Genomic DNA, 23,696 nt, shown 5'->3' with positions numbered 1-23,696 from the left:
TTGTTTTTCATTTTATATTTAACATTTGCTATAGCTTATTAATATTTTTTTCATTGAGCACATCAGTGTTCAATCAATGCTTAGAATATCTACTCATATAATGGTCTGTGTTTGTCATTTGAAAACAAAATACCCCTTTGAGGTGACATAATAGTGTTTTGAAAGCAAAGTAGCATTTTGCAGGAGATATAAAGGGGTTTGCATTTTGTGAGAGTGGTTTTGGGATTTGTGTTTAGAGTAAAGAGAAAACAAGTCATGCTTTAAAAAAAAAAAATACTTTTAGCAATCGAGAAAAACTGTAAACACAAACGACACAGGACTGATAGCTAGAGGAACGCGAGGAGAATTTGTCTGAATTCGACAAAAATATGGATTATAATCAAGGACCGTAACCCGATTGTCTAACTTGAATTTTAATTGTGGACATGTAAATTACATGAAAACAATTTTAAATCTGTGAACTTTGCACTCGTAGCTGACCTACGTTTTGCCATATGCTGGCGCTAGGTCACAGAGTCAGTGAATAGATGGGCTACATCGGCCTCTGTACGCGGTGACGCATCACAGCTGATCTGGAGAGGATCTGGCAACAATTGAGACTACGAGAGCAAAAGCTGATGTATGTGCGTGAAGGTGTTCATTACTCAGAAGCGCATATGGAGGTAGGCTAATAACGTCATAAAAGTTACATGGTGAATAGTTTTGTATGCTAGTCCTTCACGTTTGCTGAGAGGTGTATTTTTGTCATGCGGAGCTGTCAATTGGCTGCCTGGTTGAACATCGGTGTCTCTTTTCATGGGTTGTTGTCTGGGTTTGTATCCCGATTTAGACAATCGACCATTTCAGGTGACCTCTGTAAGAAAACAGATGGGACTTTGTTTACTGAAAGCTAACCTTACCAAGACTAACATGTGATGGGCTGTAGGAATAGACCGAGTTCATTGGGCCCGTTATTGTTTGTATTGATAGCTCGCTAATGTTACGCTAGCTCCAATCGGAGCAGTCTTCAGCCCTGCGTCAGAACTTGGTGGTTTAATAATATGCAGTGTTATGGACACGCTTCGCTTGGAATCCTGAAATTGTGATTACGAATAGACCCTCCATTAGGTCTCCCGTATTTTCTTCGAAGAATGACTGGTAACGTGATTGTTTTCTGTCTATCTTTTCTAGTGATGTGGTAACTCCGGCTCAATCAAATCAATTACTAAACGAGAAATCAGGACGATATCTACCGTACGCCTCTGAATTGTGTTGGCTACCGCCAACTGTGCTAGCCTTAAAAACTAAGGATCCCAAGCCCATACACGAACACTATTCAAGACAGCAGGGCGCTGCACGGGATACTGCCCGTCTATTTCAGGCGACGTCATTGAAAACGACAGTCAAGTCTATTTCCTACATTTAGGGTAGTGGCTCATATAGCTAGCCTATAGATGTATTGGCGTGGCTGTGGTTTTTTTAACCGTGTTCATGTGAGCATGTTGTTTAACGTTGTTGAACTGAACCAATCACGAGAGCAGTCGTAGAGCAAATGGGAAAGACCAGTAATTTTCCTAGCAATCCAGTCGTCACTGCGCGCCTGCCCAGACAAATGTTGGGAGAAGTCGTTATAAAACAGCGCCTAACTGCACACAATAACACGTGTCTGCCGCTAAGAGGGAACATATGTGTGTACACCTCTGAGCAACAGCCAGACCTTCAAAACAAGAAAGGCGGTCTCTGAGACGCAGGATTTGAATCGAACTTTGTTAAAATTGTGACGATTGAAGTATCTTAACTGCAGAGTGATTGCTAAAGGACTATAACGATACCGTAAGATTAGGGTATCAGAGGGACTACTGCAGCCTAGTCAGTGTTGATGGTTTTGTTATCTGTCGAAAATGAATGTACTGTTTTTGCGATATGAACTTAGGATGTGTTTACCTTACAGACGCAAAGATGCAAAAAACATGATCAACACTGATGGCCTCTCTAAATGTGAGGCGACTCGGCGGGACACCGGGACTAGTCCACCCCAGATGCTGCACCTCTTATCCGCTGTCTTCGTGTGGCTCGTGACGGGAACGACCATATCCAGCCTAAACAAATGGATATTTGCCGTGTACAACTTCAGGTACCCACTGCTTCTATCGGCACTGCACATGCTCACCGCAATAGTGGTTGACTACGGACTTATCAAGCTGCAACTCATCCGTCACCGAGGAATTGAGCAGGACTTGACAGCCAGTGCCAAGTTCAAGGTGTTTCTACTGAGTTTGACTTTCTGCGCAAGTATTGCGTTTGGGAACCTGGGGCTCAATTATGTCCAGTTGTCTTTCGCACAGATGATTTATACCACCACACCAATTTTCACTCTGGCCATATCTTCCCTGATCCTTGGAAAACATCACCATATTATAAAATACACCGCTATGATGCCAATCTGCCTCGGAGCCTCATTCAGCATTATGGGTGAGGTCCAGTTCGATCAGACAGGCTGCCTCTTCGTTGTCGCCGCCACGATGCTACGAGGCGTTAAGTCCATTCAACAGAGTGAGTATAAATGAATTACCTAACATGTATCAGTCAAATAATGATGCCTTGAGCTCTACACATAGCGGTATGTAATGTTACGGTACGCTTTGTCCACATTAGTGATGGTGTAAACACAACAAAACTAGTCATCATGAAAACATTTGTCATGGTCTACACTTTAACTATAGTGAAACGTTTTCTGTAAACTACTGAAACGTTTTCTTTCTCAACGAAAATAAAAAATCATTGCATCATTTCCGAAGTGAGATCACAGCCCTATTTTGACTTCTCACGTAGTTCATACTGTCCTTGTTGCCACAACTTCCCACACTGTGGTAGGCGTATCCATAGTTGGAACATTTCAGTAACGCCTGAGTCATCGGGTACAGCTGTCTTCGTGGGCAAACAACAGCTCTTGCTTTCGGCTGGTTTTCTAGACATATTAATGCTCCAATCTCTGGCTTAATTACCCTGTATTGCCAAATACTAACAGGTTAATATAGCATATTGATAAGTGGAGAAGGTTACGTACAAGTTGCTTTGTTGTTTCCGTATTACTTCATAGAATGAGTGTCAGCTGGGCCTTATTTCTAAATGGCCTCCTCCAAAATAATTTGGCTGAGGTTTGAATTTTGAGTGAAATGACACGTAACTGAATAAGCGATTTTATTAGGCTTGGCAAGTAGTGCTTTCTGAAGGGTCTCATCAGTTAAAATGCTGACAACATTTCTGAAAAAATTGTCTGTACTGTGGCCCGTCAGCAGGTTGTTACAGTGACATCATATATGTGTAAACATAATGCTAGTCACACTAACTAGTTAAGCTTTGCTCGCCTTCTGATTAACTGTCAAGAACCAGCTGGCTGTTAGTTTCTCTCCATAATACTATCCTATTTAGGTGAAAACCAGCTAATCTGAGGACTGAAGAAAGCTGCCCCTCATTATGCTCCATAGATTAGGAGAATTACGAGCTAAATTTAACTGAATTTCTGCTTATAATTTAGCCCACATAGTGAAAGCCCTCTTACATACCAGAGCTAAAAGTTACCAACTGAAATGCATACATACTCTTGAGGTTGTTTGGTTCATTCAGTCCTTATTAGTTGCATAATGACTTGTGACGTGTGTGGTACAGGGTACATTGCATTAAGTTATCAGTGCTGTGTATTCAACCCCTTTTTCCGCTTTCATACCAATGCAGTATTCATTGAAGCCAGTAACTGGAATCTAACCTAATTATTAAAGGCCAGAATGGTGCTTTGATTTAGAACATAAGATGGGCGTATTTTTTTCAAAACCTTTTGAAATCCGGTTCCTTTGCTATTTTTGGTCAGTGGTTCATAGAGTGCTCCGGTTGAGTTTCCCCATATGGTCTGACTCATTTGCACGTGTGTTTCTCCCTCAGTGCCAGCCTGAAATACTCATGTAGGTCGGCCTGATAGTGTCATGTTTAAGGAGCTCTATTTTGGCTCGCCCCTGGAATCATAAAGACCTGAGTTGTTTACTTTCTGTGGCACACTTTGGCAGAACACGTGTCGGTTTTGACAGTGTTCCCGTTCAGCCATAAATCCTCAGATTTATGTAGACAATATGAACTGCCTAGTTTTTCCTCTTGGCATTATGCAAACTAAAAGTAATTATACATCGGCAAGTGTCAAATTCAACCGTACAAGTGTATTTTGTCTCATCTTGGTTTTATTGACCCCCCACTCCCCAGGCATCTTGCTTCAGGAGGAGAAGATCAACTCGGTCTTCCTCCTCTACCTCATGTCCATCCCCAGCTTCTGCATCCTGGCCGTGGCGGCGCTGGCCCTGGAGAACTGGGCCGTCCTGGAGTCGCCGTTCCACTACGACCGCCACCTTTGGCTCTTCATCCTGCTCAGCTGCCTGGGCTCCGTGCTCTACAACCTGGCCAGCTGCTGCGTCATCACGCTCACCTCCGCCGTCACGCTGCACATCCTGGGCAACCTGAGCGTGGTGGGCAACCTCCTCCTCTCACAGCTGCTCTTCGACAGCCAGCTCTCGGGGCTCAGCTGTGCCGGTGCCGCCCTCACCCTGTCCGGCATGCTCATATACCAGAACTCCGATTACCTCGGCAACTACATGGATGCCCGGTGGGCCCGGCAGAGTGAGAGGAAGAAGGAGAGGGCAGTCGACCCCAAGGTTGACTGCTGCTCAAGGGAGCGGGATGGAGACTCTAGCCCGCAGAAGGAGAGTTATTCCGGGGTGGAAGCAGAAGAAGAAGCCCCTGTTCTGGAAAGAACATCAGAGGCGGAGAGTCATGAGGTGAAACAGGAGACTATAGATGGCAACAAGGACAAGTTGGACTGAGAAGGTCAGAAACCGAATGATGGTACAGCGTGGACTGTTGACAGTATGTCTATGTAGGTACATGCTGAAAGCCGTGGGCAGCATGAATCTCCGGGGCAGGAAGCAGTTCCATGCCTCGGAAAACCGACAGCACTTAGAACTGGGTACCAGTCCTGTTTTTCTTTTTTCGTTTTCTTCCCCCCTGTTCCCCTTCCCTTACCTCCTCACTTTGCCAAGTTTATTTATTTTATTATCGTCCTCTGTAAGAGGATCAAGGTTAGTCTTGAGGGGTACCAAGATGGATGAACATTGGCCTTTGTGAAAGCGTTCCCTGTAGTGTAGATGTACACTATCCCCCAGCCAAGCCCAGCTCCCTCCCCGCTCCCTCTCCCAGAGAGAGACGTGTAGACGCACAGTCCCTGCATGGGCCTGAGAGTTCTCCAGGTGTTGCTGGTTATCGTGAACTCGTATCACTCTCGTCCTCTTCATACCACTGTGAAAATGGCCGACACGTAATTATATGCGTTTGCATGCACCATGCGGGCGGGCGCGTAACGGTCGAACACTTTTCATCTGAAAAGAAAAAGGACAAAATGGCATTTACATTAACTAAGAAGGAGGAACTGTGAGTTGACAGGAAGTTGATCTTTGTCTTTTTCTCCTTAGCTGTAGTCCTGTCCCCATTTTGCTTGTGTGTGAGCTGATCTGAAAACAGGCAAGATGCTACAACCCTGGTGACAGACGTTTTCACCGACTCATCCTTCCTCTTCCTGTCATCAGATCAGTTCTCAGGGGGTGAAAGACGGGGCTGCTGCTGTAAAGCACAGGTGGGCATCTCAGCCTTCAAAGGGCTGTTGTGTGCCAGGCAGGCCAGTGTGCCGCAGTCCTCTGTGGGCAGGAAAAGATTAGCCTGTGGCAGCTGACTGTCTGTCTACTTTTCCAGGCTTAGGTCACCTTCGTCCTCAGCAGATACACACTGGCTCGTCAGGATTAGACATACCAAGCCATTGTGTGCAATCAAAGGTACTGTTCCTAACCAAACCCACTTCTGGGGAGGTCAACTTGAGGCAGCTAACTGTATGGGAGGCCATGTGCCAAATGAGCATGCTGTTTTTTGCTGTTTATTTTAAATTTTTTTGGTCTTGATTTTGTTTACAGTTGGAGAAGTTAGCTTGAGGTGTTCCTCATTTTGTGATTCGACGCACACATCATGCTTGCCCATGTTTGCACAAATTGTTATGACTGGAAAACCAGCAGGGTAGAAACATCCGTTAATGTAAACAACCATCACCCTGGGGGAAAAGAGGGGTCTATTTCACTTCATCGTTATCCCTTCGCACACAACACCTGTGCTTGCCATCGCCAACAGTGAACTTGAGAACTTCTCCCCAAAGAAACCGAAAGCAATCCTTTGTGCTTGGCAGAGTGCAGTGGCGTTTGAACGTAGCCTTGGCACTGAAAGGGTTTCTGTCGCGGGGCCTTTTATTCATAGTTCTCACTGTCTCGCATGGGTCTCGCTCCACTTTCAAACTGAGTCTTCCCTACGGAGACGTCAAGAATGAGGCTCTTGTCAGTCTCCCACTGAGGTCCTGCTTCATGCCTTACTTCTCATGGCCTAGATGGGTGCTGCTTGTCAAAAAATGTTTAAAATTATTTGTTATTATTATTATTATTATTATTACTATTATTATTATTATATAGTTATAAGAGTTTTATCTGACCTTAAGAAGGCAGTATTATACGTAGTCACTCCAATTTCGGTGTGTGGAAATATGTGATTTTGACCTGGAGGAAATAGTTACTCATAGGATTCTTGCACTGTGGCTGCATTAAGGTTAGTCTGTACCGAACATGTGCTTTGCTGCCACCTGCTGGATGGAATAAGCACCTTGTCCTTTAAAGGTGCCCAATGTAAATCAGGGACTGTTAAGAAAGTATCTAGAATAATTCATGTAAGACATTTTAGAGAAGGCAGTTCAAGGTTGTCAAAGCTCTTTCCAGCACATTTTTCTACAAAGGAGTAAATATTATTTCTTTGAATCATTCCTAGCTAATTTGTTTTCTTGATGTGGGGAATGCTTAGCATTTAGGATGAAATTTCCCAGTAGTCATTTTCAGAAAAAGAAATGTTCACTCACTGCTGTTGTTTTTTATAACAGAAATCAATTATGGTAAAAGATTTATCCTTTTTTATGCTCAGTGCCTAGACACATGAGACACAATATCCTCGGTTTTAGCAATGCACATAATCCCAGTCAGAAATGTGACCAGCAGTGTAACACCCACCAACGTAATAACTTCCCACCAACGTAATAACCCTGCCAACGTAATAAAAAAGTGTGCATTTTAGACGTAATAGCCCGGCCAACGTAATCATTTCCTGCTAACGTAATAATTCTTGCCTCCTGCCAACGTAATACACAGCTTCCTGCCAACGTAATAAGTATTACTTTGGCAGGAAATTATTACGTTGGTGGGAAGTGTAACACCCACCAACGTAATAACTTCCCACCAACGTAATAACCCTGCCAGCGTAATAAAAAAGGGTGCATTTTAGACGTAATAGCCCGGCCAACGTAATAATTTCCTGCCAACGTAATAATTCTTGCCTCCTGCCAACGTAATACACAGCTTCCTACCAACGTAATAAGTATTACATTGGCAGGAAATTATTACGTTGGTGGGAAGTGTAACACCCACCAATGTAATAACTTCCCACCAACGTAATAACCCTGCCAACATAATAAAAACGTGTGCATTTCAGATGTAATAGCTTGACCAAGCTTGAGAAGTCTTACATTTTGTTACATTTTGTCCCACCAATCAATTTGATCATTTGCTTAATAGACTCCACTGGGCAGTAAGCTCTTATTTGTATTGAAGACTTTGTTCCCAATGACATTCTCATCTCTTGTCTGACACATTTAACTATACAGTTTTGAACAATAATACAAAGAAATAGTGATGGCAACAAAGTTAACTTAGATGGCAACAAAGTCTACATGCAAATGCAACCCTAATTCAGGACCCTGTTTCTCGACAGGTTAGTTGCTAACTAAGTTAGCAACTTACTTGGTTGCAATGCAATTTCCCATTGGCAGCTTACTAAGTTGCTACTTAGTTAACAACTAACCTGTCGAGAAACAGGGCCCAGTTCAGGGGCGGATCTAGCCCCATTTTGGGGGGGCTGGAGCCCCCCCAAAAGTTTCATTAGCCCCCCCAAACAAAAATGGTTTAATTTTTTGTATTCTGAGATCGTCAAACTCACACCTATCAACCGATTTTGTGAACGTATTAAGTTTCATTTTTAAGGTTAGAAATAAAATAGTCTCGAGTTGCACAGGACTCCTGCCTGTTTGAGACTGTTGTGTGGCAAGCGCACAGCTCTGTTTGGTCGTGCGTGCCTGCGTGCGTGAGTGAGTGAGTGAGACAGAGCGTGCAGACAGACGGTGACAACGTCAAATAAACAGACTGGGAGCGACTGTCCGACTCAAGCCGGAAAAAAGCTGTGAAAGTTGCCATTATCAGCTGCTCGATACAAAGGTATATATAGCGCATTACGTTTAAAATGGTAAACTAAACGAAATGGTTAAATCATCGCGGATTTATTATAGATGTCGTGGCTCTTTTGATCATGCCAGTGATCATCATTGATCCTGTGGGTATGCTAGCCTACTCAGTAGCTCAGCCAGATATAACTAGCTAGTGAATTCCAGCCTACAACGTTAACCGTTGATGCCGCCCCATGTTAATAGTTTGAATTATACTGAGGATTGGAAGGAGAAAGCGCCGGAGAAAAGTACTCGGACTGCCTTTATCACAAGGTACGTTTCATCGTAAATACACACACCCAACAAGGCCCGCCCATTACAGCTGCCCCATCGTAAGTCTGAGCTACACATTTCAGGTCCTCAATACCATGAGCAACTAATTGATCCTCAATTACCGTGCTAATTAAGACAGCATCAAAGTGAGTCAGTTCTGTGAAGGGATAGCAGCCTTTCCCTAACAGCATCCTGTGAAAGGGCCAGCAGTGCAGTCTTTCCATTTCTGGCCTCATTAGCCATAAAGGCGTACATCTTTGACTCCCTCATCTCTCTTACAACAGCTGCTGTTATTTTAAAATGTTTTCTCTAAAAAGTGTGTCTTTCTATACATAACTAAATAAAATTCCAGTATCAACATTGTATTAATTGGCTTTCATTAATTCACCTGGGGTAGATATGCATGTTTTAGGATCTTTATCTTAGAACACATAACCGAACAATGTTAATAGCTGGGACACAATGTCACATTTAATTTGATTGTCTTCTGTGAAACAGGCAACTAATCTGTCTCTTTTCATTAAATGATTATGCTACAGTATAATAAGCACCTCTCAGCAGATGTCTTCAATATGTTGTTGTGCCATATTTTGAATCTAAATGTGTTAATTTCTCACCTAAAACCCACTAGAGGACACTATTTAAAAGAATATTTTCAAAAAAAATCTTCTGGGGGAGCATGCCCCCAGACCCCCCTAGTTCTGTTGGGTTACAGGAAAAATAATAGGATTTCTCTAGGGGCTTAGCCCCCCCAAAAGTCGGAACCTAGATTCGCCCCTGGCCCAGTTAATGAATAAAAGTATTTTGATTCGTTTGTGCGTCGTTTGTGCACGATTGTGCAGGCAAAATGAGCGTTTGTGCACAAACCGTCTTTAAGATATTTAACTTTTAGCACTTAACATAAATAAAATGACAAAACCAAACAAAGTGACATACAAATTGTTTGTGCACAAACATTAATTTTACCCACACACACATGCACAAACAATTCCAAGCAATTTTGAGTCATTTGGATGTTGACGGGGTGCTGCGTCACCTACTTCCAAAAAATTAAAAGTTAAACTAGAATGCGTTTCGTGAACGAACTGCGAGAGTGTGCTTGCTCTGTGACAGAGAGAACAAGTGCCTATGAATTAACATGTATTTACATCTACTCAATCAGTGTAGTGGGGCCTTCTTCCAATATATTTTAGCAAGCAACCAAGCTCAACCATTATATTTTGGCTCCACTGACGTTTAGACATATGAGGGTATCTTTGTTGTTCTGTTTTTGTTTGTTTGTTTGCTTGTTTATTGTGAAAGGGTCTAGTGTGTTACATTTGGTCATAGCCTAATAGTTCCAGAGTTTCGTTATACTGACTTACTGAGCTAAGTGAATTGTTGAAATTGTTATCTTGGTAAAAGGAAACATCTCTGCAACAATATTGGAATGAATGCGGTTACATAGCCAGCTTTACTTAATGTTTATTGTAAGATAGGCCTATATGTTAGACTTAATGCAGTTCTCTCTCAACAGTGATATCTGGCTTGTTATATGTTTTATCCATATAAGGAGGGGGCAGCTAAACTCGAAGACTCTCAGAAAATATCTAAAGTGTAGCTCACTAAACTAGAAATATATTGAAATGCCATGAGATGTAGGCCTACCACTAACCATTTCACATTTACAGACATAAACCTATAGACATGACACAAAACATCTTCCAAAGACTTTATTATCTCAGCTGCATTATTCAGTTAGCCTGACGATGTCATACTCATGATTCTAGTCAGAATATGAGTCTGATACCGGACCTTTGGGCTGTGATTATGGGGCGTGTTTCAACAAACCAGGAAAGAAAATGCCTATTCGCTGAATTGGATACCTAGAACCAATCAGAGCAACGTAGTAGCCTATTACCATCTGATAGATTAAACTTTTACCTGATCCCTAGGAAGGACGGCAAAAACATCTTTTCAATGACAAATGCCTTAATCGCGTTTCTCTGTTCCTCTTTCAAAATGAATGCGCTGTCAATGTCTGTTGAGATATGCCTGCTCACGTTAATTAATTAGCATTAAGGCTACAAGCTACAGTTTATTTCGATGGGTTTTTTGTGTACACGTTAGCAATGATATAACAATAATGGTCTAGAGAACTTTAGTTAAGACAAACAATACTCTGTAACATTCGTGTTGCACATGCACAACTAACCGAGTCAATGTAGACATTAAAAAGTCGTGTAGATAGCTTAATTCACATAAAATATTCCCCACTAAGCACCCGAGACGCGGCCATCTTGGTCGGAGTTCGAATCTACCGGTTAATTCAACTCAAGCGTTGGTATCTGTCCATCAACGTATAAAGCCCGCCCTGCCAATTTGATTGGTCCGGTTTGATCCTACCGATGAAACTCTCTCCCAATTAACCCAGAGCCAGACCAAATCTCCCTGACAAAACATTTTGTGGGCGGGGTTTGGGCTGGTATCCAGGCTATTATTCAGTAGCACAAAGTAGTCTATTACATTCATATTTACTTCATGTAACCCTGCCATAGCGATACAACACCTTTTTGACAGCCTATATAGCCTAATTGCAAAATTAAATATATAAATAAATACTACACTGAAATAACGCAAACAAAGTGAATCTACAGTGAGCCAACGCTCGTCCACTGACAGTGTGGAAGAATGACAGCGACGTGAGCCAGGCTACATTCCAAGATTACGTTACTAGAAATGTCACTTTACATGAACTTTGTTCATAAGCCATGCAGTCCATAAAATAGGAATACTCTGTGTACTAACAGTATAGTAAGACCGGTCATATGTTCAGAGAGCTTTCTAGCAACCAACAAGTTACAAGTAGGATAAACATATTAGCAAAATCTGCGTTGTCGACAGACCATCGTTTTGACTGGAGTTTTGATGTGCTTGCTAGCACCAAGTGGATTACCTCATCTACAATACATACGGGCTTGGACTCAAATCACTAGTAGGCCTACTTCACGATCTTCTATGGTTACCAGCAGATAAGGTAAATAATAATCGCCATATTTGCTTTAATGTTTTATAGAGTAAGAGGCTATGTGTAGGCTAACTATCTATTGAAAGACACTGACCGGCGCATCAACACAAACTAGGCTCTGTGAGTCAAATTAGCGTAGCTAATCAGAAATGTTGTAGATGCCAGAGTTGGCAACTATGGCTCAGATTTAGGTTGTTATCCATCAACATTCATTTTACAACTTACATTAGTTTCGTTGTCATTCGACTCGAAAATCTCTGGCTCAATTTGGCAAAGCACTACTGCTTCCTCCAGGGTAAACATACGTGGACGTCTCGGTGCTGTCATTTTGCCAATCTGGCTGGCTGAGGTAATCGAGTGATTAGAGAAGGCTACAAAGTGGAATACTAAGCAGTTTGTAGCGGGAAATATTGAGAGTGAAATGTAACAAATTATACTGTATAATTACCAATGTCACAAATAGCTTAGCGGTAATATGAATAGCTTAAATGGGATGGCTACATTAGCCAGCCAGTTAGGAGAATCTCCGCTCTCTTTCTCTTATACCATCCTGTTCTGCAGCGAAGGCACATCACGTAATAACGTTATCATTTCTCAAAATAGTTAAATACAAATATATAGCTTTTAAGATAAAAATATGTTCAATAAGGCTTAAAGAATTAAATCAGGTGTGTAGATGAAGTTCAGCAACAGCTTTTCTTGTGTTTATATCCATGATTGTATGCTGGTCGTCGCTGGCCGTCAACGGCCGTTACAGGAGAATACAGAGCTTCGCCTTAGTGGGTGACGTCACAATGGCTCAACCTTCCACCATGTTAGTCAATGAGAAAAAAAGGTGATGAAAAAGAGGAATAAAAAAGGAGTGGCAAGGAGTACCGCCACGAAAAGTCATAGCGGCTTGCACCGGATCGAGCCGGACATTTCGGTGTTTGAATGGCGTCTCTATCTCAAACGGGCGAGGACTGGTTAGCTGCAAGAAAAACGGGGAGAATAAATAAATAAATAAAGAAAACTTGACGATAACAATACTGTGCTTCCCTTCGGGCAAGCACACTAATAAAGAAAACTTGACGATAACAATACTGTGCTTCCCTTCGGGCAAGCACACTAATTATACAAAAACGGTTTGTGCACAAACGTTAATTTTGCCTGCACAATCGTGCACAAACGAAGCACAAACGATTCCAACCATTTTTGAGTTATTTGGATATTGAGGGGGTGCTGAGTAGCCTATGGTCAATTAAGGTCACAAAGTTAAATAGGCTATCTTAAAGACGGTTTGTGCACAAACGCTCATTTTGCCTGCACAATCGAAGGCCTACCAGAAAACAGTGGAAAAGAGGCATATATCTGTATGGTTAAATGTGTAAGATAAGAGATGAGAATCCTGACATGTCTTTGCCCCTTCAATACAAATAAAAACTTACTACCCAGTGGAATCTATTAAACAAATGATCAAATGTATTACATTGGTGGGACAAAATGTAACAAAATATAAGACTTCTCAAGCTTGGCCGGACCATAACATCTGAAATGCACACTTTTTTTATAACGTTGGCAGGATTTTTACGTTGGTGGGAAGTTATTACGTTGGTGGGTGTTACACTTCCCACCAACGTAATAATTTCCTGCCAACGTATTAAGTATTACGCTGGCAGGAAGCTGTGTATTACGTTGGCAGGAGGCAAGAATTATTACGTTGGCAGGAAATTATTACGTTGGCCGGGCTATTACGTCTGAAATGCACACTTTTTTATTACGTTGGCAGGGTTATTACGTTGGTGGGAAGTTATTACGTTGGTGGGTGTTACACAGCAGTGCAATTAGTCTTGGACAACAATTAGTACTGTTCTATCACCTTGGCAACTGTCTGTCTGATCCTAACAAGATCCAATACCAAGCTGACATAGCATCGCTATACCTTTAAAAGAATGTTGAAAAACAGGTTGTCCTTTTGTTTTTATTTGAGGACCAAATTTGTCACACTTTGAAATATGAAGCCTGGATTTTTGCACATATAAACGCTGACTAAACAGATCACACAAACTCATCACCCTTTTCTTTCCTCTTCTTTTGTGTTCTTCCTCTTACTCTTTTTTTCCCCATGTGTCTTTTGATGACCAGGATTGCATAAGTAAATTTCTGTAATAAGTGACCTAACACAATTATTTGACCGAATGTCTTTGTTTTTATCCTGTACCGAACAAGATCACAACGTTTACGTTCCTGACACCGTCCTGTCATCTAGTGACTCTTGTGTTATTGTCCTGGGGGTCCCCTTTGTCAGTGCAGTGGTTTGAGCGTTCACAATCACTTTTCAGTGCTTTCTCAGGCCAGAGCCAACAGGCAGTAGTCACCCACATGAGTCTCTCCCCACTCGTGCCAATAGGGTGTCCTAGCCGTTTAAAGTAATTTTTTCCCCCGTGGACGATAAGCAGCACCACCATCACTGTTCACATTTGCCTCCTGTCTTCGTTCACAAGCACAGCATTATGGCTTCAGCATGAATAGGCAGCAATAGTTCAACAGGCTGGACACATCAGAGCCATCCTCAACACTGTATACACTTACCTTTTTTGGTGGGGTGATCACTGTCAGTTGAAATGATATACCTCAATTTTTGAATGGAGCAGTTTGGTCACGCTATTTTGTTTGTTTGTTAGTTGATGAAGCCAGCAAGGCAGATCATAGTTAACTAGGTTGGGTTGCAGCACAAAATTGCACTGACGAATTTGAAAAAAAAAAAAAAAAGGCTCCTGTGTATATAGTAGGTGTCTGGTGTCAGTCAGATGTTAGATGTAAATATTTTATTATATTTATGTATTTTGCAATCATGAAAAGCTGGCTAAATAAACTGGTTCAAGAACCCTTCTTCTGTCTGGTATGTTTTTGTCTTCAGGTTCATCCTACACACACAATTCCTCTGGGCACCTAACCTGCAGGTATTGCAGTCATCATTTTATCTGAAACACTAACATCGGATCTGTACATTTCTTTGCCTGTATTTTGTCATTTGCACAAAAAGTAAATCTACACTGTTGCGTATAATTTTAACCTCACCCTTCCATATTTATTCAAGGAAAATAATGTACAAATCTAGAGCACTGGCAGGAAAGAGCAGCCAATGTAATTTATTGACGCTTGATAGTCTGAAAAGGACTTACTAATGAATCCTCACAACATGCCCTGAATTGGTCACTCATTTTTAGTTGCTTGGAGCAATTGCCTGAATTGCTTGGCACTCAAGTGCTGGAGTTTTTTCTACCCAATAAAGAAGCCATGTCTTTCAAATACTTTGGCTGCTGCCTCACCTAATAATACTAAAAGTCCCCGATTATGCAACGAACAGCCAAGCCCAAAAAACTGTCAAGTAAATGTAATCTTATGTTAATAGCCAACTACAGTGCCACTTTAAAGTATGTGAACCCCTTGACCACTGTTGTTTTACCATGATTTTTCATTTTTTTCATCACCAATTTTCCATAGAAGGAATGTCAGGTTTATGTTTATCATTTGCATGTACTTTTTTTAGAGGGAATTGTTTGAGTAGCCAAAAGACTACATGAAACATGGAATTAGTCCATTTCAAAAGTAAGTGAACCCCCAGCTGAATTTGTAATGTCAAGCAGGTAACAGATTCAGTGAAACTTATTTGGGTGCTTAATTAGTCAATTAAGCAAACCGATCATCTGAGACATCCTTAGGGAAAGGTTTGGGCAACACAGATTAAAAGAGGGAGGAAACCAACCAAACTACTGTAGTGCCAAGGTGTACCCACACAGATCAACAATGCCGAAAGGAAACGAGATATCCGAGAACATCAGGAAGAAGGTTCTGACAGCCCATCAGTCTTGGGAAAGCTATAAGACCATCTCCAAAAGATTCCAGCTCCATCCATCCATCCAAGACAAATAATTTAGAAATGGAGGGCATTCAACATGACCGCATCTCTGCCTAGAAGTGGACGCCCATCAAGACCATCACCAAGAAGCACCAGAAGAAGAATAAATCAGGTAAAAGTCAACCATCACCAAGAAGCACCAGAAGAAGAATAAATCAGGTAAAAGTCAACCCACACATCACCTCTAAAGAGTTTCAGACCTCTCTGGCAGCATCTGGGGTAAATGTACATGGGTCTACAATCAGACGAAAATTGAATAGACATGACATTCATGATCGGGTTGCTAGAAGGAAGCCTCTGCTCTCAAGAAAGAACAAAACTGCCCGTTTCAACTTTGCCCGAGAGCACTTGGATAAACCAAAGGCCTTCTGGAAGTCCCTTCTTTAAACAGATGAGTCCGAGATAGAATTATTTTGTCACAATCAAAACCAACAATTTTCGTCTGATTGTAGACCCATGTACATTTACCCCAGATGCTGCCAGAGAGGTCCGAAACTCTTTAGAGGTGATGTGTGGGTTGACTTTTACCTGATTTATTCTTCTTCTGGTGCTTCTTGGTGATGGTCTTGATGGGCGTCCACTTCTAGGCAGAGATGCGGTCATGTTGAATACCCTCCATTTCAAAATTATTTGTCTTGGATGGATGGATGGAGCTGGAATCTTTTGGAGATGGTCTTATAGCTTTCCCAAGACTGATGGGCTGTCAGTACCTTCTTCCTGATGTTCTCGGATATCTCGTTTCCTCTCGGCATTGTTGATCTGTGTGGGTACACCTTGGCACTACAGTAGTTTGGTTGGTTTCCTCTCTCTTTTAATCTGTATGGCCCAAACCTTTCCCTAAGGATGTCTCAGATGATCGGTTTGCTCAATTGACTAATTATTCACCCAAATAAGTTTCACTGAATCTGTTACCTGCTTGACTTTATCAATTCAGCTGGGGGTTCACTTACTTTTGAAATGGACTAATTCCATGTTTCATGTAGTTTTTCAGCTTCTCAAACAATTTCCTCTAAACAAGTACATGCAAATGATAAATATAAACCTGACATTTCATCTATGGAAAATTGGTGATAAAAAAATGAAAAATCATGGTAAAACAACAGAAAACGCTTAAGTCCTCAAGGGGTTCACATACTTTCAAGTGGCACTGTATATTGAAATGGTGTTCAGAGAGGTAACAGATACCTGATGTGAGGTGACTGAATCCCTCACTGTCCCCTCAAAACTCTGATGAAGAATGATGAGTCATGCTGCCAAGTGAAGCAATATATTAAACAAGCCTACTAATCCTCAGACATTAGGAGCAGTTTAGATATGGTACATGTTGAAGTATAGATACCTCACGAAAATCCTTGTTGTGCAGGTTTCTGTGGCATGATAGTTTCCACTTGAATTGACACAGCCTCGCTAGCCTATTTGAAAATGGAAAATGTTTTATTTTCTTTCAACCATTAGGCCCAACCTGTGGAGATAAGTGTACAATTTGGTGTGTGCTTGTAGGTTGTGAAAGGTCATGGAAATTAAATTAGGTCCTTGAAAGGTTTTGCAATGATTTGAAATGAAAAGGAGTCATAACGAAGTCATGCAGCTGTTTTTCTAGTGTCAAATGTGTCCACATAAGCACAGACTGCAGTGAATGCTTACTTTTATTTGCTGCTTTTCATCCAATAGGTTTAGCCATAATTTCTTTCCATCTATTGTATTGTATATCCCCAAAAATGTTTTAAATATTAGTGTTTGCCCTTTTAGTTTTACTTTGAATTTATAACCATCTGATGTGAAGACACTGTAGACCTTTTAAAGTGAAAGCTTGAGCTGTTCTGTCAAAGGTAATATAACCTTTCACCACCACTGATTGGAGCCATTACTCCACTGCTCTTCTGCTTCATTCGTGTGGTTTACCTCACACAGCCGTCCAGTATAGCATAAGTGTAGAAGACCCTTTTTCTCTCACACTGTGTGTGAGAAACAGAGAGCAAGTGAGGCCCAGTCCCAAACACAAATGAGAGTGTTTTTCTTTCAGAGAGGGAACAGCGCAAGAGAATGGCCCTGGCTTCTGTAAACATGGCGATGGCGCTAGGCAACATGTTTCCCCCTTTTGCCTTAATAAGGTCGTGTTCTCCCGGTCTGCCCTGCCTGCCTGTGGACTCTGACTCCTCGCCTCTCTCCATCTTGCTCCTACACCCACGTGACATAAGCACATATTATGTCATTGCCTAAAATGCCTATTTGTATATTTACAGGCACATACTGACACGATACTTTACTTGATACCTTGAGAGGTTTGCATGGACACTGAGAAAAATATTATGAGTTACGAAAGGCAAAAGGAAGAGAGGGTGAGAGTTGAAATAGGGGGGGGGGGGGGGCAGAAGAAGACTCGGGTGGAGTGCCAGAATCATCTCCTCTTCATCATCTTGAACTATCCTGAGCCCCTTTTCTCCACCTCCCCCTCCTCTCCCTCCGTCTCTTCACCTCTTTGGGGAGAGGCTGCAGAGACCTCCAAGGTCACGAGAGGTGTGGTTTCAGGAGGGAAAACTGCCCTGCTAGACCAGTTCCCAGGCAGGAGAGCTGAGAAAGCAGCACAGCTGGTGAACTCCTATGACTTGTGTTCGCGCAGAACTTTCAGGGACAACAAGCTTGATCATTCTTGGAGGCAAAGAGGGCACCATCATCACTGGTAGGTACCACTCCTGCCTCCAGCTCTCCTATCTTTGCTTCATTCTGTCGGAACACATCTATCTTTTTGTATCATTGTTATTATTATTACTTCAGATGGAACGTCTGCAGCCATTAAAAAAAAATCATAATTAGGCAGTAAACAAGTATCATAAAGTGCTTTATAAAAGCCGAAATAGTACATTTCTATGTTTAGTATAATAGCACTTCTATGTCACTTTTACCTAACTTGGGTAGGATTTCGGTTTGTGCACTTTTTAGACATTTGCTCTAACTTAAATCTCGCTATTTTGTTGACTCCTGGGTATTCGTTTCACCCTCTATCTCACAGTACTCCATAGAGAAGTATTATCACACTCTGAGTGATGTATCTACCCATCAGAGAACATGGTTTATTTCAGTCCAAACTAACATGTTCTGTGTTTATGCTTAGATTAATGATTTGATAGTGGAGGCTTTAAAAACAAATGTCATGTTCTATTTATGTCCTGACTCAGGCAGTATGTTAGTTTTCAGTCTACCCAGGCTTTCCACTTGTTGAGCTTCAGTAAATCTGTTTAGATGTGATGGAAAAATGTGTCTCATAGAAATGATCTCCTTCTCCTCCTGGGGGTAATCCAGTTGTGGAGAGGAAGGTGTGATGTTCCTTCTGGATTTGCAAAAAAGCGACGTTCATGAACCGATAATACATATATTTATGTTTTACGTACCAACATGTTGTTCAACATGATATTTACATTTTGTATTAGTTTAACATATTTACATTTAAGAAAAGTGCTCTAAACTTACTACTCCTTACTGCACACTGAGATACTGCACTCTTCGCATAGATCCTCATCATGTGCCTGTGCGCGTAGATGCACTTTATACACAGATGTACGTCTTCGTCACGTGCCTGTGTGCGAAGATACACTTTATACACAGATGTACGTCTTCGTCACGTGCCTGTGTGCGAAGATACACTTTATACACAGATGTACGTCTTCGTCACGTGTATGAAGTACTTATTTATGACTCATATGAATGGACGTGATTTAGCTCACTGTGAACCGTTGGTTTTGAATTATTGTTCATCTTCTGTTGTTTATTGTGTTCATTGTTTTTTTTTTTCATATCCTAAAGTAAATTCCACTAGTTATTCTGACAAGTGTCTGAACCGATATAATCTAATATTGCTACTAGTCCCATATGTGACTATGGCACACTTTAATCATCAGTGAATTTCATGTTTTCATCCCTGCTGTTGTTCACATTGGACATCTGTGCTGGCTGTAGCTGGCGATGGAGGCTGGACCAGACGCTCAGGCAGTTCCACGCAGTGGCCCACTCACCAGTGAACAGCTTGCTGCCATCGATGACGAACAGACCCTTAATGACATGGTAACCCACTGCATCCTCTTCACCAAACAACACCCACAATGTTTATTTTCATGTGTCTTTGTCTTTAGGAGTTTCGACTCTGTTGACTGCTTTTACCTGCTGTTTGTTTTTCGGTAGCTTTGTAATGATTGAAATGCACAAGGGCTGACTCATCTGGCATTTGAACACTTATTTTTAACATGGATGAATGATGGTTTTTATCTTATATCTTTGCACATGTAGAGGGAAAAGAATACAATCTACAATATCTCTCTGAGTGGAATAATATTTAGTCACAGTGTGTTTCCCTGGATAATAATAGTGATTAATAATAATTAATAATAGATAGTAATTCAATAGTTGGCTGAATTACTTTAGAATTTGTACCCTCTCCATGATTCAGACTCTTGAGTACAAGCTGAGCTTCAGGGGTGAGTGTGTCCTAATGGGACAGCAGCAGCCGTACGCTTCCATGGGTTGACAGCAGAGCATTATGGAACCGTGTATGTACAAGCTCTTATTAACTGTACATTGTTTCCTGTCAGCTGGACAAGACAGAGGTTTACGAGGAGAGGCGAATGATCCGTGCCGCCATGAGGGACCTACTGAAAAGAAAACGAGGTATTACCAAAGCAGGAAGTAGAACAATACAAAATCAAAGCTGAAACTACTACTACTACTACTTACAATCACTTACAAAAACAATTATGTATGTATATCTATAATATATTATCATTATAACAGCAATTCATTTTTCAATATTGTAATTATTTATCTGCTGTAATCTTTGATCAGTATTAATAAAATAAATTAGAAATAAGATCATTTCTGGGCCTTCAGCCCTAAAGTGAACATTGATCAGCAAAGAACAGAGCACTCTGCTGCATGGTTTGTCAGTGAGGAATGCTGCATCTGGCTGGTATTCCACTTTAACACATGTACTTACAGCTCTCTGCTCCCACTCCTGAGAATCATCACTTATTCCTGTCAGCATCTCTTCTGCTCTCTCTCTCTCTTTTATTCAGTGATTCTCTCATCTTGTGTCCTTCTAATCCCAATGACCCCATCTCTCTCTCTCTCTCTTTGTTCCTCTCGTCCTCCATCCATCTTTCCATTCCACATATACTTAGAGCAGCGCGAGCGCGAGCGCGGGTCAAGGCAGAAGGACCTGCGTCAGCAGGGCGTGTTTGCTGGTGCTCCGCCGGGGGGCAAAGGACAGAAGGCTGCTAATGGCTCCAACACTCCCCAGAGGTCCCAACAAAGTTAGTGCTTTAATCCCACAAAATAATTTGTAGTCAGATTCATAACGGTTACCATAATCAAAAGCACCATTAAAGAGTAACTTTATCTTTATCTTATTTGACAAATGCACTGGTTTAGCTCATCTTACTTCAGGTACTGCAAGCATCTCCCTCAAGAGACACAAGGCTAAATAGGACTACAGAAAGAGCCCTTGATGTTGGAAGATTAGATAGATTTACATGATTAGAATATATCATTTTCACAGCACTATTTTTGTTTTGTTATGCCTTTGTCCAAACAACAATTTAAAATATGGAGCTGATTGGGTGACCTTAAGAGTTGGAAAATGGAGAATAATTTGGTATGATTTCATGACCAAATTAGGAACAACAAAACCTTTTTATCAAGCTATTTCACCTATTTATCAAGTCACCACGAGGCACATGTGGCTCTGTGGCTAGAGGCTAACAAATATATCTCAGACCATCCCAACTACTCTCCCTTCATCTCATGTTGTGCGCAGATACCACAGCATCAGCACCCTCTTCATCCAGATCTCTCCCTAAATCGCAAGACAGGTCTGTAATCTTGTTTTCATAGCTCTCCCCCTCGTTTTCAAACATCACTGAGACGTTCCATTACAGCAGCCACACTCTAATTCGACGCCCTTGTTCTACTTGTGTGCGTAGCCCCGGCAACCCATCTAACACCAAGGTCAAAGTTCAGCCCTGTCTTGGAGAGGCTGCAGTCCCAAACAGCAAGAACGTGAAGCAGATGCTGCTGGACTGGTGTCGGGCTAAGACCGAACCCTATGAGGTGAGGATGGATTTAATGTATAACGTATCACTCATCCACACCCTGCAAAGTAAATGCAATATCTCTTCCTAGTTCAGTTTCTCCTCTCACTCATCTTAAAAAAAGAGCTCTACTGCTGTCATATCACAGAGTCCAGGGGACAAAAACATAGGACATGAACTCAGACTCAGACTCTTCTCAGAGAGAAGGTGTGTCTTAAGTTCAGTTTCGGAGCTGGACTGAGATAACTGTGATGAAAAAGTAAAGACTTCTGTATATGGATAATCTTCTGGAATATACCACTGAGGCACCACAAATAACCAACTAATAGTACCATTCGAGAGAATTTTGTTCTTTTATTGATCTGCCTTGGGGCCTTTATTTTCCTCCTGATCTTGGCGGTTCGCTGAATTGTTGTCCAGCTGAGCTGGCAGGCGATAGGAAAGACTGTTTTGACTGGCATTTTGCTTTAATCATCTGAGTATGATTTTTTTTACGATATACCAGTAAATCAATAAAGAGTACACAGTAGCATAAGATCAGCAACCACATATATTTTCTGAAAACACACACACACACACACACACACACACACGGGCACGCACATACACCAAGCTTTCTATGTGTGTTTTCCCCTGAAGGGTGTAAAAATCAAGAACTTCTCGTCCAGCTGGGCCGATGGTTTGGCGTTCTGTGCCCTGGTGCACAGGTTTTTCCCAGAAGGCTTTGAGTACTGCAACCTAGACCCTTACGACCGCAAGGCCAACTTTGAGATGGCTTTCAAGACTGCAGAGTAAGTTATCACATATACATATATACACCATCATGCTCAGAGACTACAGGAGCAGGCACACACATCCGCATTCACAAACACACGCACACACACACACACACACGCACGCACGCACACACGCACACACGCACGCACACACGCACACACGCACACACACACACACACACTGGTAAACACATACCTGCACCAACATTTTCTGTATCCTGATTGCCCTTTTATCTTTTCAGCCTTATGTTATCTCTTCAGTATGTCTGTCACTAATGAAGGACATCTGCATTTACGTTGTCTGTGTGTGTGTGTGTGTGTGTGTGTGTGTGTGTGTGTGTATTTTAATATGCATTTTGAATGTGTGTGTGGTCGATTCATGACTGTCTGGCCCACAGAAGGCTGGCAGGCTGCCCTGCTCTGCTGGATGTGGATGATATGCTGCGGATGCTGGAGCCTGACTGGAAGTGCGTGTACACCTACATCCAGGAGTTCTATCGCTGCCTGGTGGAAAAGGGCCTTGTTAAAACCAAAAAGAAAACCCCTTAGAAAGACTCCAGATGGAAACTACTGGTGAAGGAAAGATATGCTAAGAGAAAGATAATGTTCATGAGAATGTGATCTTGACTGTTGAGTTTTAAAAATAAAATGCATTCGCTATAAGCTACCTTATTGGTGAGGCAGTATTTCTTGTGTATGTGCATATTTTCGGTCTCTTAGTCTCTCAGAATTATTATTCTCGGAGGTTGTTGGTGTGTGTGTGTGTGTGTGTGTGTGTGTGTGTGTGTATGTACATGCACAGAAATGCATTTGATCGCTGTGTCTGTATGGTGTTTGCGTCAGGATGTGGCACTCAGGACTAGTGCATTCTTGTTAGATTACACATGTGATTCAATCTCACTTTGACGTGCAGAATGTAAATGGCTTTTTATGGAGATGCTGGGACTCCAGTCCAGTTATAGACCGACTCTGAACTCTTATTATGGACATCATAGTCGCTCTATTACAGCACATCTGAATGTGTTGACTCATTAAAGACATTTTAGCCTATGGTTCCATCAGTTATAGCAACTGTTTTATGATGTTCTTATGGTTGAGGGGTTCGACATACCAACAGCCATCTCACTGATTATCTGTTGCCATTGGCTGGACAGGTAACAGGCAGATAAAACAAAGATAGGCTGCTAAATGTGTGGGTGGAGGTGGTGACTCAATTGTATGGGGGTGTTTTTCTAATTGTTCATGTCATTGTTGCCTACCCATTTAGTTAATTGGCATGCAGAGGTCC

General features: G+C 41.8%; 2 protein-coding genes across 2 annotated transcripts; both read left to right on the top strand.

The window, feature by feature from the left end:
* Positions 1–539: 539 nt before the first annotated feature.
* On the top strand, positions 540–9,246 carry slc35e4 (solute carrier family 35 member E4). The gene is made up of 3 exons (XM_080839255.1): positions 540–662; positions 1,931–2,532; positions 4,231–9,246. Exons 1-3 carry the CDS (start codon positions 622–624, stop codon positions 4,842–4,844), a joined length of 1,257 nt encoding a protein of 418 aa, XP_080695381.1. The 5' UTR covers positions 540–621; the 3' UTR covers positions 4,845–9,246.
* Positions 9,247–17,619: 8,373 nt separating this feature from the next.
* smtna (smoothelin a) lies at positions 17,620–22,957 on the top strand (the record flags this gene model as incomplete). Its single annotated transcript, XM_080839843.1, has 10 exons — positions 17,620–17,743; positions 18,176–18,235; positions 18,856–18,869; positions 19,510–19,614; positions 20,139–20,214; positions 20,724–20,855; positions 21,359–21,413; positions 21,525–21,651; positions 22,272–22,423; positions 22,807–22,957. The coding sequence occupies 10 exons, from the start codon at positions 17,620–17,622 to the stop codon at positions 22,955–22,957; spliced, it is 996 nt and encodes a 331-aa protein (XP_080695969.1).
* Positions 22,958–23,696: the final 739 nt, after the last annotated feature.

This window comes from Sprattus sprattus (genome assembly GCF_963457725.1).
Source record: "Sprattus sprattus genome assembly, chromosome: 5".
Taxonomy (NCBI): Eukaryota; Metazoa; Chordata; class Actinopteri; order Clupeiformes; family Clupeidae; genus Sprattus; species Sprattus sprattus.
Note: the sequence above shows the minus strand (reverse complement) of the source record. Positions and strands in the feature narration are given on the sequence as shown.

What these genes read in the sequence shown, in the direction of transcription:
- slc35e4 (XM_080839255.1), top strand. Translation starts at nt 622, where the DNA reads ATGTGCGTGAAGGTGTTCATTACTCAGAAGCGCATATGGAG. An exon ending in ACTCAGAAGCGCATATGGAG is followed by an intron (nt 663 to 1,930) that starts GTAGGCTAATAA and finishes TTTACCTTACAG; the next exon opens with ACGCAAAGATGCAAAAAACA. An exon ending in CGTTAAGTCCATTCAACAGA is followed by an intron (nt 2,533 to 4,230) that starts GTGAGTATAAAT and finishes CCCACTCCCCAG; the next exon opens with GCATCTTGCTTCAGGAGGAG.